This window comes from Crotalus tigris, unplaced genomic scaffold (genome assembly GCF_016545835.1).
Source record: "Crotalus tigris isolate CLP2741 ecotype Arizona unplaced genomic scaffold, ASM1654583v1 scf7180000017568.12009008, whole genome shotgun sequence".
Taxonomy (NCBI): domain Eukaryota; kingdom Metazoa; phylum Chordata; class Lepidosauria; order Squamata; family Viperidae; genus Crotalus; species Crotalus tigris.
The window spans coordinates 5,304,304-5,317,315 of NW_024096478.1; the positions used below are offsets into that span (position 1 = coordinate 5,304,304).

General features: G+C 37.5%; 1 protein-coding gene across 1 annotated transcript in view; it reads right to left on the reverse strand.

Annotated features, from left to right (window-relative positions):
- ERGIC1 (endoplasmic reticulum-golgi intermediate compartment 1) overlaps positions 1-13,012 on the reverse strand; it is a 64,272-nt gene that overhangs the window by 22,570 nt on the left and 28,690 nt on the right. The window contains exon 3 of the mRNA XM_039352152.1: positions 11,615-11,687. Within this exon, the coding sequence (XP_039208086.1) occupies positions 11,615-11,687 (73 nt within the window). The remainder of the gene's footprint in view (positions 1-11,614; positions 11,688-13,012) is intronic.

The window sequence follows — 13,012 nt, forward strand, 5'->3', positions numbered from 1 at the left end:
ATCAGCAAGTTCAGAATAGCTGCATTTCAAGACAATGTGCCACATTCAATCTATTGCTTGCCAGTCCTTCCTTAAAATTGATCCATAAGGCAGATGGTAAGCATTAATCAATCCTTTGTTGAGATGATTCATAAATATGATGCAGAAGGGAGGAACATGTCTACTCATGGATGAGCTGGTTTCATGTTCCTTCATTGCAGCTGTTGCTTCTAACAGGCAGAATTAAGCTTTCCACAGAGTTTATCACTGACTAATTACATAGTTACTTGGGATTAAGTAATATAGTCTAAGTTCCCAGGAATGATCTCAGTCAAGAGAAGCATAAATCCTCATAAGCAGTACACCTATCCTTACTAGTAGTTCTTCCTGAGGTATGCCAGCTTAGGAGATTGCCTGTTTCATCACAAGGGCTCAGTGCCCTTCTCCCCATCTCCTCCTGGATCTATGAGACACACCTATCCTGTCAGTTACAATCTGGGAAACAAACAAAGCTGTCAAAGACAGTCAAGCTTTGCAGGTTTTATACTAACAGTACCTTGAAGAAAAAAATTGCATCAAAACAACCTTGGTATCCTTTTTAGGACAAAAAACATTTGCTTTTTGTAGAAGATACTCTAAAAGTATGCAGATTGGGCTAATAGTACAGGTTTGATTTGTAGTTCTTTACTACACAGTATAAACCTTTTATTTCTTTACTATTCTTTTTTGGGAAGAGGTAATACTATGCTTGAGGGGGATCTTGAGCTTCTCCCCCGCAGAGCTGCTAATCTTGTTGCTCCAGCATCTTAGCTTTCTATCTCCATCTCATCTGCTGCTGTAAGTACACTATTTGCTCCCACCCAAAAGAATTAACTGGCGACCTTAGTAAACCATTGTTCTTCTTCATGATATGGCCTTAAAAATCTTCACCACTTTTAAGAACAAAGAGGAGAAAAAACTTCCTTCCAATTTTACCTAATTATATCCTAATTTGTCACCCTTCCTCTTTCTCAAATGGCATTGACAAAGTGCCACAATAGATTGGTTAGACTTCCATGGCTGGTATCTATTGGGCAGTGCTAAGTTTCAGGATTTAGTTTTCAGATGTTTTGCCAGCAACCATGGCTGGTATCTTCAGAAGGAATGGTCCACAGAATTGAGCAAGGATAGACTGTGCTTCTTTCTCCTCAAATTTTTATGCTCTTTTTATCTGAAGATATGCGTAAATTACTACTGAAATAATTTGAAGCTCTAGTAAATGATGGTAATATGTACTATGAGATAACACAAGCTTTCCTGTTCACCAATGCAGAAGTCCTCAGGCGAAGAAGGTGGCATGTCTCCTGATGCTTCATCATAATAAAAAGCTATATTGCCACTGCTCCTCTACCAATAATGACAGAAAAGGGGAGTTTGAAGTAGATTAGGGAATGCCTTAGAAATGTTATATTCAATTGATCTTTCTTCCAACAAAGGAGAACCTTCACTCCACATATTTCAGAAGAAAATACAATTAAAAACAATACTTTTAATGAAATATAATTAAAAATAATTATTTCAACCAAAAATAAAAAGGGAGTAGAGATAAAAATTAGATCAAACTTCCTACATAGTCAGAATAAACTAAACTCTTCCTACTGATTCCCTCTATTCTTCCTTTTTGTGTGCTCCTGAAGTGTGTGTGTGTGTGTGTGTGTTTGTGAGAGAAAGAGGGAGGGAGGGAGGGAGAGAGAGAGAGAGAGAGAGAGAGAGAGAGAGAGAGAGAGAGAAACATGCATCACATCATTGTACAAATGCAATTTATATCTGGACCAGACATTAAGAAGCAAATACTGTATGTAACATCTTTTTGCTGTCGTTGTGGTTAAGCCCTGCTGCTACTGCCTTCAACCTGCTTTTTAGTACCTCAACTTCTTAGTACTTGCTCTTGTGATTCTCTGTTCACTAACAGTTTACCAGAAGGATTCAACTTCTGAAGTAATCAAAATGTAGGTTAAAAAAGGATACAATGTTGCTTTGTTATTTTAAGATTTAAGATATACCCAACATCTTTGTCACTTCCTCTTTGACCAGACCCAAGAATGTGCAAAGTATACTGGCCTACTATGGAAGGAACAGCAGCTTTCAAATCAATATTAAATAAAATGGAGGTTAGAGACGTCAACATTCATTTGAGTCAGCCACAATAATTGGCACTATAGCACTCAGTCTTCTGTTTCCTGTTAACCCACACACATACATGATGAGGATAAACAGTGTAACCTTACCACTTCAACAATTTTGCAATACCTTTCATTAAAGTATCTCAAAAGTGTTGAGCAAGCATTAATTAAGTGGAGGAAGTAGACAGCCAAATATGATTCTCAACTTAAAGCAAAGCATAATAAGGAATACAAGCAAGATTATTCGTCAAATGTTTGCCAGTCATAGTACTGAAAAAACAAACCAGGGACAAATGAACCAGTTAGTCAAACAATTAAATCACACTGCCCTTATTAGAATAGTTAACACTTGCTCTAAGCCAGTGCTTTTCAAATAATTTCCTAGAGACTCCTGGAATTCTTCAAAATCTTTCCAGAGGTTTTTCAACTTTGAATATTAGAGCTGGTGAAAAGTTCTCTATAAGAAAACTTGCCCACCAGTACTGTCTTTTTCTATAATATGTACAGGCAAAAAGAGATCTTCTCATTCTAGCCATGGTCCAGAAATGAGGATAAATTCCCAGAATTTATTAGTCATTGTAGAGAAGAGCTGAAGAGCTGAAATCTACATATCTGAAGGCTCCCAAGTTGGGGTGATCTGGTATATGACATATCCCAGATATACATTTCATTCATACAGGTAACAGAAAGCATATGCTCATTCCATATAGGTAACAAAAATAAAGTGGCCTTCAAAATTACACCTCCAAATGCCTTGTGTCATACAAAAGGGAATGGCAGGCATATATATATTCTCAGTCACCAAAAAGGGAGCTGATGGGAAAGAGTTACAACCAATTCACCTAGATACGAGGAGGAAGAAAACACACTTAGCCACGATGGCAACTCCAGTAATTATAGATAGTGTAATTGGCATATGTCAGAGGGGCTACAGCCCAGAAGCCATGTTACAGCTAAAGATTGGAGTACTAAATCAAAAAACATGCCAGTTCTCATGGACCAGTGCAATCCAGGAATCAGAAAAAACATCCAAAGAGAGCAGAGTAACAAGTAGCATAAGCATCTAACATTTCTGCAATGTGTTGAACTTCCAGGCTGCTTCAACATTAGCAATCTTTTGATGACCAGAGCAGCTCTACATGATGCCATCAGCATCAATCTTAAATTTAAATTCCAGAATTATCACAAAGATCAAGAAGAGAAACTTAGCTGCCCTCCATATTAAGGACACACAAAGTCAGATCTCCTTTCTCTCCATTGCTAGAATCACAGTGAGAGAACTAAGGCGCATCAGATTTGTTAATATGTTGAAGAAGAGCTCAAATAAGGCAAGAAATGGTCTATCATGTCAAGCATAACAGCCTAGGGCCCTAGAAGTGAAAGACTCTTGTTGGGTCTGGTCTATCCACCTGGAACATAGAAGTTCCATCCTATTCCCATTCCCCCAGTTGAATAAGGCCATCTCCAGAGCTGAATTACATGTAGCCCTGTAACCATGAAATAGACCAGCAACTCCATCACTAAGTGACATGGTCATAAAGTGAAGCATCACATGACTGCACTGAACGTATGATGCCAATCCTGGCTATGATCATGAAGCAAATCATTAGCAGTCATTAAGCATGACCATGACCTGTGACTTCCCCACTGACAATGCTTGTTGGAAGCCAGCTGTGAAGGTCGCAATTGTCAATCATGTGACCAGGGGATGTTGCAGCCATCATAAATGCAAGTGTACAACTTGCAGGTATAGGTTTTCTTGATATTAAAAAGTTGCATTATTTTGGCAATATTTTGCAACTCTGTAAACTCGTCCATATCCTTGCTATCTTATTTGTGGCATCAATTGGACTAATTACTTCATTCTTCCTTAATTGGAGAATATATGGAAAAGTTCAACATCATTTCTACATAGTATTAATTAGGTCAAAAGGTGGATGATGATTATATCATCAGTTAGATCATTACAATAATGGTAGCCACTAGTTACAAATCTGGGTTACCTATGAAAGAGATTATTTATGATGTATCAGCAAGATGAGGTAGAGAAAGCCGTTAAAAATTACAATGAATGTTGTCTGAGGTATATCAGCCTACCACTAATCCTGCCCAGGAAATACCAAAGGCATTTAACTTGTGGCTTAATTCTCCAAACCACTTGAGTCATTCACTTAGTGGACTAGGGTACCTGTTTGTGACTGTCAACCTTAAAGAAATCCAAATATGGAACACTGACCTCATTTCCTTTATTTGTTCTTGGAGTCAGAGCTCTCTTCCTTGCCTTAATGTGCTCTTTTACATGTAATTTTTTTTTTTTAAAAAAAACAGAGCTCTGAAGGGTAACGCTGTGTGCTTTTTGAAATTTTAATCAGTTTCCATTTTCTTATTTCTCCAGCAAAAGGAGAAGAATAGAGTTGTGACATTTCAACTTGCAAGGAGGAGGGATTTTAAAAAAGGGAGGGGGGCAATTGAAAGGATAACATTATTTCATTTTATCCCAAAAGTACTCCAAAGAAGGAAATTATAGAAATTTGAATATATTACACTTAGATTTCATTTAATCTGTCAGTCTGAATATCAATAAATAATGTACTGTAGTTTCCTAGAGGAATATGCAATAAGCTAATCCAGTAACACCTGTAACGGTCCAAGGATAGATTCATTCATCTTTTAAAGATATGCTGGACAATATTCATTCATCCTTTAAAGATATGCTGGACAATCATAAAGGAGGAAGCTTCGAGGATCGAGCAGATTTCTCCGGCACTGCATGTCAGGGAACATATGTGTAAGCCATTCAGGGATGGTTGCTTAGTTGTTCCATTTCTATTTATGCAAATGTAACATTCTGGCTAAGGGGCACTCAAAGCTAGGGGGCATTCAAACATCAAAGCACAAAACAGGAAGTTAGATCAACCAATCAGCATTCAGGACACACAGCTCCCTACAACACACAGTACGGATTTGGGAGGTATGTGTGTTGGCCCATCTACAGCCATCTGCAATTTAAGCTACAGCCATCTGCAATTTAAGCTTATCCATCAATCCCTTCACAGTGTAGGCATGCAGCAATGCGTGTGCACAGTGTGGGCAACTCTAAATCAAGTTTCAATCCCATGTCCTTTATTGGCTGCCTCCTCCAACATCCAAGATCGCACTGCTGCACATTGACCCAATACATTTCCCCTTTTAAAAATAAAATAACCTTACAAATCACATATTAAGTATTCTAGTGATATACTTAACATCACTACCACTCCTCTTTTAGGCTTCAGAGGCTATAACAACAACAACAACGATGATGATGTTGTACAATTCCTGGCTAAAGTGTCTCCCTGCGACAGAGAGAATCTGAAACACTGTCAGACTTTTAGAAACCCAGTGCCCTTTGGCCCTGGGCACGGATGCCTTGTTATTCTCTCCAGCCATCAACTCATTGGTTTATCAGCAGAATGCCCCAAAGCACTACATATCAGGGATGAGCAATTTTACTGTACCCAAAAGTACATGCTCACCAATCAGCAGATTGACTCAAGCAGACAGAAAATGTAAGGAAAAACACATTCGTTTTGGAAAAATACTCGTACAGTATTCCTGACATCCAGCTTTTCAGACAGATGCAAAGTTAATCAAACAGGAATCTGCTGATAATTTAACGACTTATAAAGTGTCTATTTGGAAGCTTCTGATGCTGCCATTTAGTTAGGGAAACCTGCAGCAGAAATGTGATGCTTCCTCAGGTGTTATTGTTAAGGAAGAAATTGCTGATTAAGAGATAAAGAACTGCTGTGTTTTCAACAGGCCTCGGACAATACATTTACAGGAAGTTTTACATCAGGAAATGCTTCCTCTATTCTCACCAAACTTAGAGCCAGACTACGTATGATAATAATTACATAGCTCCACCCTTAACTATAAAGCAGTGTTGTTTTATATTTCGTTTGTAAAAAAAAAAAAGATTGTGGAATGGCTAGTGCCACCTAAGACCATAGCTTGGAGATAGAGAGACTTGTTTCCCCTCCTCTCCTGCCACACACACATCTGCAATTTGTGTCTTTCAAAAACAATATGAAGCAAGATATACTTTATTTTCCAATCAGTGCAAACAACCAGCATCAGGGATCCAGCAAGATTCATTGAGAGCACGACTAAAATATTATTATCAAAATAATACAATAATTTTTGAAATGCCACATAATGTACTATGTTGTACTAAATACACTTTTAGTATGTCAAAATATTTATTCCTCACACCTCTCTAGCGCTCTCTGGAAAGAGAAGCACTGAAAAGTTTGAAGATAAGATGAGTCAGATTCAAGATATAAGAATTATTTAAGAAAAATATGAAAAAAACCTTGTAAGAACTGTAATCCCCAAAATATCTATTAAAAAATATAAATAAATCTGAAAAAAGAAAACGTCTTTGAAAATCAGAAAACACAGGCAAGGTTGCCTCTGTTTATTTCAGCCATCATCAAATCCCAACAGAAGCAGGATCTCTCAGTGACTTGGTGCCACAATCTATTCATTCAAATGTTCTTTTCAAGAGAAAGTCACCCATGCTTAATACCTAAAAAATTATATGTCATGGGCAACACTATGAGTTAATCATGATCTAGGCCGGATGCCAGTGAGTAATTCATAACCCAGGCTTTGATCTGTTCATCTTAAGTGTCACTAATTAAAACTGATTTTTGCTTTGTAGAAACTTGAAGGAAGAAGTTCATTTGCTACTGACTGGAGAAATTATGATTTTATTTTGTCAAACAATTTTTAAATAATTTAGTTCAATATGACCATCATAGGAAACAGCCTTTATTTTATTTTATTTTACTTTATTTTATTTTATTATTTTATTTGGTGTGTAGCTGAATACAAAGCTTGAGAAGAACATACAGCGATAAACAATTAATCAGTGGAACAACCTGCCTCCAGAAGCGGTGAATGCTCCAACACTGGAAGCTTTTAAGGAGAGACTGGACAGCCATTTGTCTCAAATGGTATAGGGTTTCCTGTCTGAGCAGGGGGTTGGACTAGATGACCTCCAAGGTCCTTTCCAACTTTGTTGTTGTTGTTGTTATCCATTTCAAAATTTTATCATATATCCAAAACAATTTAGTTTATAGCAACAATTTGGAGAGCAATTCTAAAACCACAATGTGATCAACACACTCAAGTAAGTAGAACAAAATTAAAACTTCTAATAGGTGGAAGTTTTAATCCTAACACAATTGAAGACTACCAGATTGGTGAAAATTGTCTGTCTTACTATAATATGGATACTATGTCAGTGATTTAATATTATCTTCTGTAAACAATAATGTAGCACATCCCTTATTGGGTAATCAATAGCGCTTTGCACATAAAGTATGGATAGTATATTAATACTATCTCTTTCACTGCAAGTAGCTGGAATGAAAAATGCCCATGTTTTATATTTTGCTAACTAGAAAATTCATTATGCATAACCTATTCCATTTTTTCCTGATCTACCAATATTTGCCTCTGATCTTAATTTTTCCAAAATCAAATAGTTCCAAGCTGTAGCCTGACATTCTGCCATTATAGGGTTTCTTGATTATCCAAAGTTAGCAATACCAAATCAGTAATACAGCAAAATAATTGTTTTTGCCAACAGGACTATTTATATCTTTGAAATGTTGAAATACAACATTTGATTTATTTTCTCTCAAGAGAAAAACAAATGCTATTTTATATTAACCTATCCCTTAAATCAGAAGGAGTAATTTTATTCCCCGTGTGTCTTGTTCAGTTTTAAAAATAACGGAGCTAATTTCCTACAAGTTGCTATATTTGTTAAATCTAAGGTGGCCAAAAAATCTGGCGTCTGATAGCACCATTTCCAATCGCAGAGACTGGCTAGACCAGGGGTAGGCAACCTTGGCTCTTTTATGACTCGTGGACTTCAACTCCCAGAATTCCTGAGCCAGCATGGCTCAGCTTGGAAACTCCCTTTTCCCTCAGTGTGGCTGGCTCAGGAATTCTGGGAGTTGAAGTCCACGAGTCATAAAAGAGCCAAGGTTGCCCACCTGTGGGCTAGACTGATGGAGATTTATACTGAGATGAATTGTGGGGAGAAAAGGGAGAGGTAGAATTGTAAGATACATGCCAATAAGGAATATTATACTCATCATAGTCAAAATCAGATAACTGAGGAAGCTATTCCAACATAACCTTGCTTGCTATGGACAGCAACAGCTCAGATGTTAATGCTGAATGATTGCTTATTATCCCAGTAAAGGCTTTTTTATCCAGGTAGTCCTCAATTTGTTTAGACAGCACTGAAAAAAGTGATGTACGACCCAGCCTCAAAGTTACGATTGTCACATCAACCCCATTGTCACATGCTCAAAATTTGGGTGCTTGGCAACCACTACGATGGTTGCAGCATCCTGCAATCACATGACTGCAATTTGCAACCTTCCCAGTCAGCTTCTGACAATCGAAGTCAATGAGGAAGCTGGCAGGGAAAGTCATAAACTGCAATCACATGTCTTACTGAATGGCCCCAGCGATTCGCTTAATGACTGCAGCAAAAAGGTTGTAAAATCAGAGGCCTCAATTAATGACCGTGCAGCTTAACTGTGAATTTTCCGGTTCCAATTGTAGTTGTAAGTTGAGGACTACCTGTATCTTATTATAATAATTGTTTCTAAAATTCCACTTATAGAAAAAAATGAGAGATTGTGGGGGACATGCACACTTCTTCATTTTTCCATTTCACTATTTTTATACTCTTTATGTGGTCTTTTTCAAGGAATTTATATCAGCAATTACATAAAAACATACATATGCACAATGGAATTGGATATCCTTCTCTCCCTCTTGCTGATGAAATTCCACACTGTACACTCACTCATATGCTCCTCACTTTGTCAAAACTGATGCAGCCATTGGTAGGAAAGATACAATGTCTGTCTGTCTGTCTATCTGTCTGTCTGTCTCTCTCTCTCTCTCTCTCTCTCTGTGTATATGTATGTGTATAAAATAGGAATTGTTTTAAGTATAAAATATAATTAGCTTGTATGCAAATTATATGTTAAGCTTTAGAACATTACAGATTAAAATATACACTATCATTAAATAAAATGTACTTTTTTCAATTATATAATATAATGCTCACATTATCAGGTAAGCATGTGAGGAATTCATAAATGTTTCAGTTACTTTCATTACTGTCAATTAACAGAGGGCCTTTCTTTTTTTATGCATAACTCAAAGCTGGGGACTGTCATTCATGATCTTGTAGCTTTAGCTCTTTAGAGGTGATTTGAATCCTTTGCTAGAGATCTTATTTTGCTTTGTGGAACCACAGTATCTAGCCAAAGAGGCTGATTTGACTCATTTTCCATCCCCAACGTACACCCAAATTTACTACCCACTGATCATCAACGTAGAAAGAAAAAGGCTCTCGCTAGGTTATTGCAGCATTTGGAATGAAATTCTATCATTTCATTTCATGTAAAGCCAACCTCAAGTTGACTTTATCTACATATTGTTTTATGGCAACAATATGGATTTCCTATTGCCTTCTGAAATATTTTTCAACTTTTTATTCAAGTCTATAGCCCAAATGTTTCTTGGTGACCTTAATCCAAACCCTTTATCAAGTGCAACACTATTTACTCTTTTGGAGATCAGTTAAGATAGACTGTGTACTGCCTCCAGCAATAGACATTATTTCAGCTATGTAGCCTAAGAATCTGCCTTTGGAAGAAGATCAGCAATGGTATTGATTTTAAAAGGAAATGGAGAATGTTTGGGCAACCCTAAACAGCCCATCAACTATTTAAAAGTTTGTGGCTGAGTTCTCTTATGATTTTTCTTTCCAGTCCCTTTGCCTTCTCTCTTGTAAGGTCTCTTTTGTTTTGATCACTCTGACGTTTTTTGCACTGAAGAGTATAACTGTTTTAAACAAAGAAACAAACAGAAGAACACAAACCAGACACAGGAAAAATAATTATGGACTTGCAATATGTCAATATAAAAGGTACAATGTAGATCTGCTTGTTCCCAGATCCTGCCAGATTCCACCAGCGCAATTTAACTACAATACCATCTCTAGGAATTAGCTAACAGCAGAATCTTCAGGTACTGAGCATAGTTACATCAAAGCTACATTTGTAATATGTAAAGATCAATTATTACAGAATATGGGAATCTCTCTCTGTGTGTGTACGTGCACATGCACATGTGCATATGTAAAAGACAATATGAAGTGTGCCTCCAGGGTTTAAAATGTATTTATCAAATTCATATAGCCATGAGAGGGAAGAGGTCACATGGGCATGATTGAACCAAAACATTAGCCACCCTCTCAAGGTGAGCTTTATCTGGCCCAGTCACAATAATATTTTTCCTAATTTTTCCCCAAACAGGAATCTGGAGAACACCTGCACTATGTTAAGAACATGAACTTGTCTACTCTGAGATTCTTTGATTCCCACTTTGTCATTCTAAGTTCTTCCACTCTCTACAAAACTGATTAAACTTTGGGATGTTGTCTAGCTTGTTCAGCCCAATTTGTGCAAAGCAGCTGTTATCGTGCTCTGATGTACCTTCAAGAACAGCAAGAGACACTTCAGTGCAACAATAGAATAGAACAGAACAGAACAGTGGTGACGAACCTATGGCATGCATCCAGAGGCAGCACTCGGAGTCCTCTTTGTGGGCACGCATGCTGTCACCCCAGCCCCACCTCCCCCCGCAGCCCCTTCCTCACCAGCAGCCCTCCTGGAGGAGAGTCACCCCTGGGCGTGGCCCGCATGGAGCTGCGCAGCCAAGCACATGGCAGCCAAGCAGCAGGGACAAGATTTCGCCCTTGCAACACATCGCTCACAGATGATGCTGCGGGGCGCGGGTGGAGGGCGTGGCCAACATGGTGCTGCAGGGCTGCCTGGGCGATCTGCTGCAGTGGGCTATGGAAGCAGTGAGTGGCCCTGTGGGCAGGCAGGGGCAGAGCAGGCGACGGGGCAGTTTTTGGGCACTCGGTCTCTAAAAGGTTCGCCATCGCTGGAATAGAATAATCTTTATTGGCATTGTGTATCTCACAACGAAATTAAGTGCTGTCCACAGTGCACACTATACACAAATAAAAATCACAAGTAAAAACATACATTATATACACACATCCTTCACATTCTATTCACCAAGCTTTCTGCATTGTAGTCAGAGTGCCTTCAGAGGAATTCTAGCTTGCCCTTATAAGTAATTGGGCTAATCCAAAATTCCCAGGCTTGTTTGTTGATTGAAAGAAGGTAGTCAATGGGAGGCTGGTCAGGAGCCCAGACAGGGAGTAAGAGGGGAGGGGAAAATGTTTTGGTGCCAGGATGAAGGCAGACAAGAATCAGTATTTAGATGGATGCTTTCAGATACACACCTTACCATCAGATAAAAAGATTATATACTTTTTTTAAAAATGAGAAGTGCCAAGAAAAATGGCTTGTACTTACATTTCAGTGGCTATGAATCCAGTGAGCTCAGACAGGAATAGAAACAATATAAAGAAACAGCAGCAAATAGAAACTGGAAAAGAAATGGGTGAATAAAAGTTAAATTCACTCCTCCCTCAAAAATCTAAAAGTCCCCCCCCCCCAACCAGCCTGATTCCATAGTGGCATTGTTATCACTCAACTGTTTGAATGCTACTAGAGTCTTTTTTTAAAAATATTTCCTAACTCTTCCAACCTAGATCTCAATTTTTCTTCTATATTTAAATATTGCTTTGCTGTATGGAAATACTTCCCCAAACCCCAATGTATATAAAAATCAAAACTAAGGATTTTTCCCACCTCCAGAATCCCCAAGGCTGATAGAAATCATTCTCCTACTAGTATAGTTAAGTATTAAAAGCAATGTTAACAGGAGTCTTACGTTGGCTGCATGAAAAATGCACTCTCAGATAATTTAGAACTACATTCCGGCACCCAAAGAAACATGAATAAAAAGCCCTTTTTAAACATTCTACTATAAACAGATTTAAAATAGTATATTATATAAACAGACTAAAAATAGACAATCATCAGGATAATAAAAGACAGATGCTTAATCCATGAAATCAGCACTAAGAAATATTAACTCTAAGATGTTCTTATTTAGCTATTCAACTTTCTCCATCCTGGATATTCTTAATATGAATCAAAAGTTATTCCATTTTTCCTTACAACCACCTTTTATAATGTAAAGATTAAAATAAAACAGAAAACATGATTGCTAAGTGAGCAAAGAGCTAAAGTCAAGTTCATATACTATTCTCTGCCCACTGCAATTGTCTTACCTATTTCTTTTACAATTCTTTGTCTCAAAAAAGTAGAACTTGCTCCATTTAGAGCACTCTTATTTCTAACCAACCTTGTTTTCTGTTTGAAAGGGCTAAACCAAAAGTCCTTATTATTTGTTATTTATTTATTAAACAAATTTATATGAGCATCACCACAATGTGAATGACAGGCACAAAAAATGAGACACCAGAGGATGCAATATAGATAGACATCCAACCCCAAAAGGGTGAGAGAGAACTAATCTGCCCTCAGGGAGATATTTGCACTCTTCCAGGTAATTTTTGCCAATTTCCTTTGCTTCCTATTGCTGCAGCTGTCCCATTAGAAAAATGTCTTTGCTGCAAAAAGAATATTTTTGTTTTCATAATGTATAGATGTTTTCATCAAAATTATCCCAAGAGGGTTTCCATTAACATCATTAAAAGTAACAAAACAATAAAACTGATCAGCCAGGCAAAGGTGAAATAGTACAGGAACCACTTGGTATTTATAGTAATTAAGATATTAAAATAGTTAATCAAAAAGTCTAGAGAAATACAAAGAATTGTTCTTGCTGGTTCCTAAGAGGTA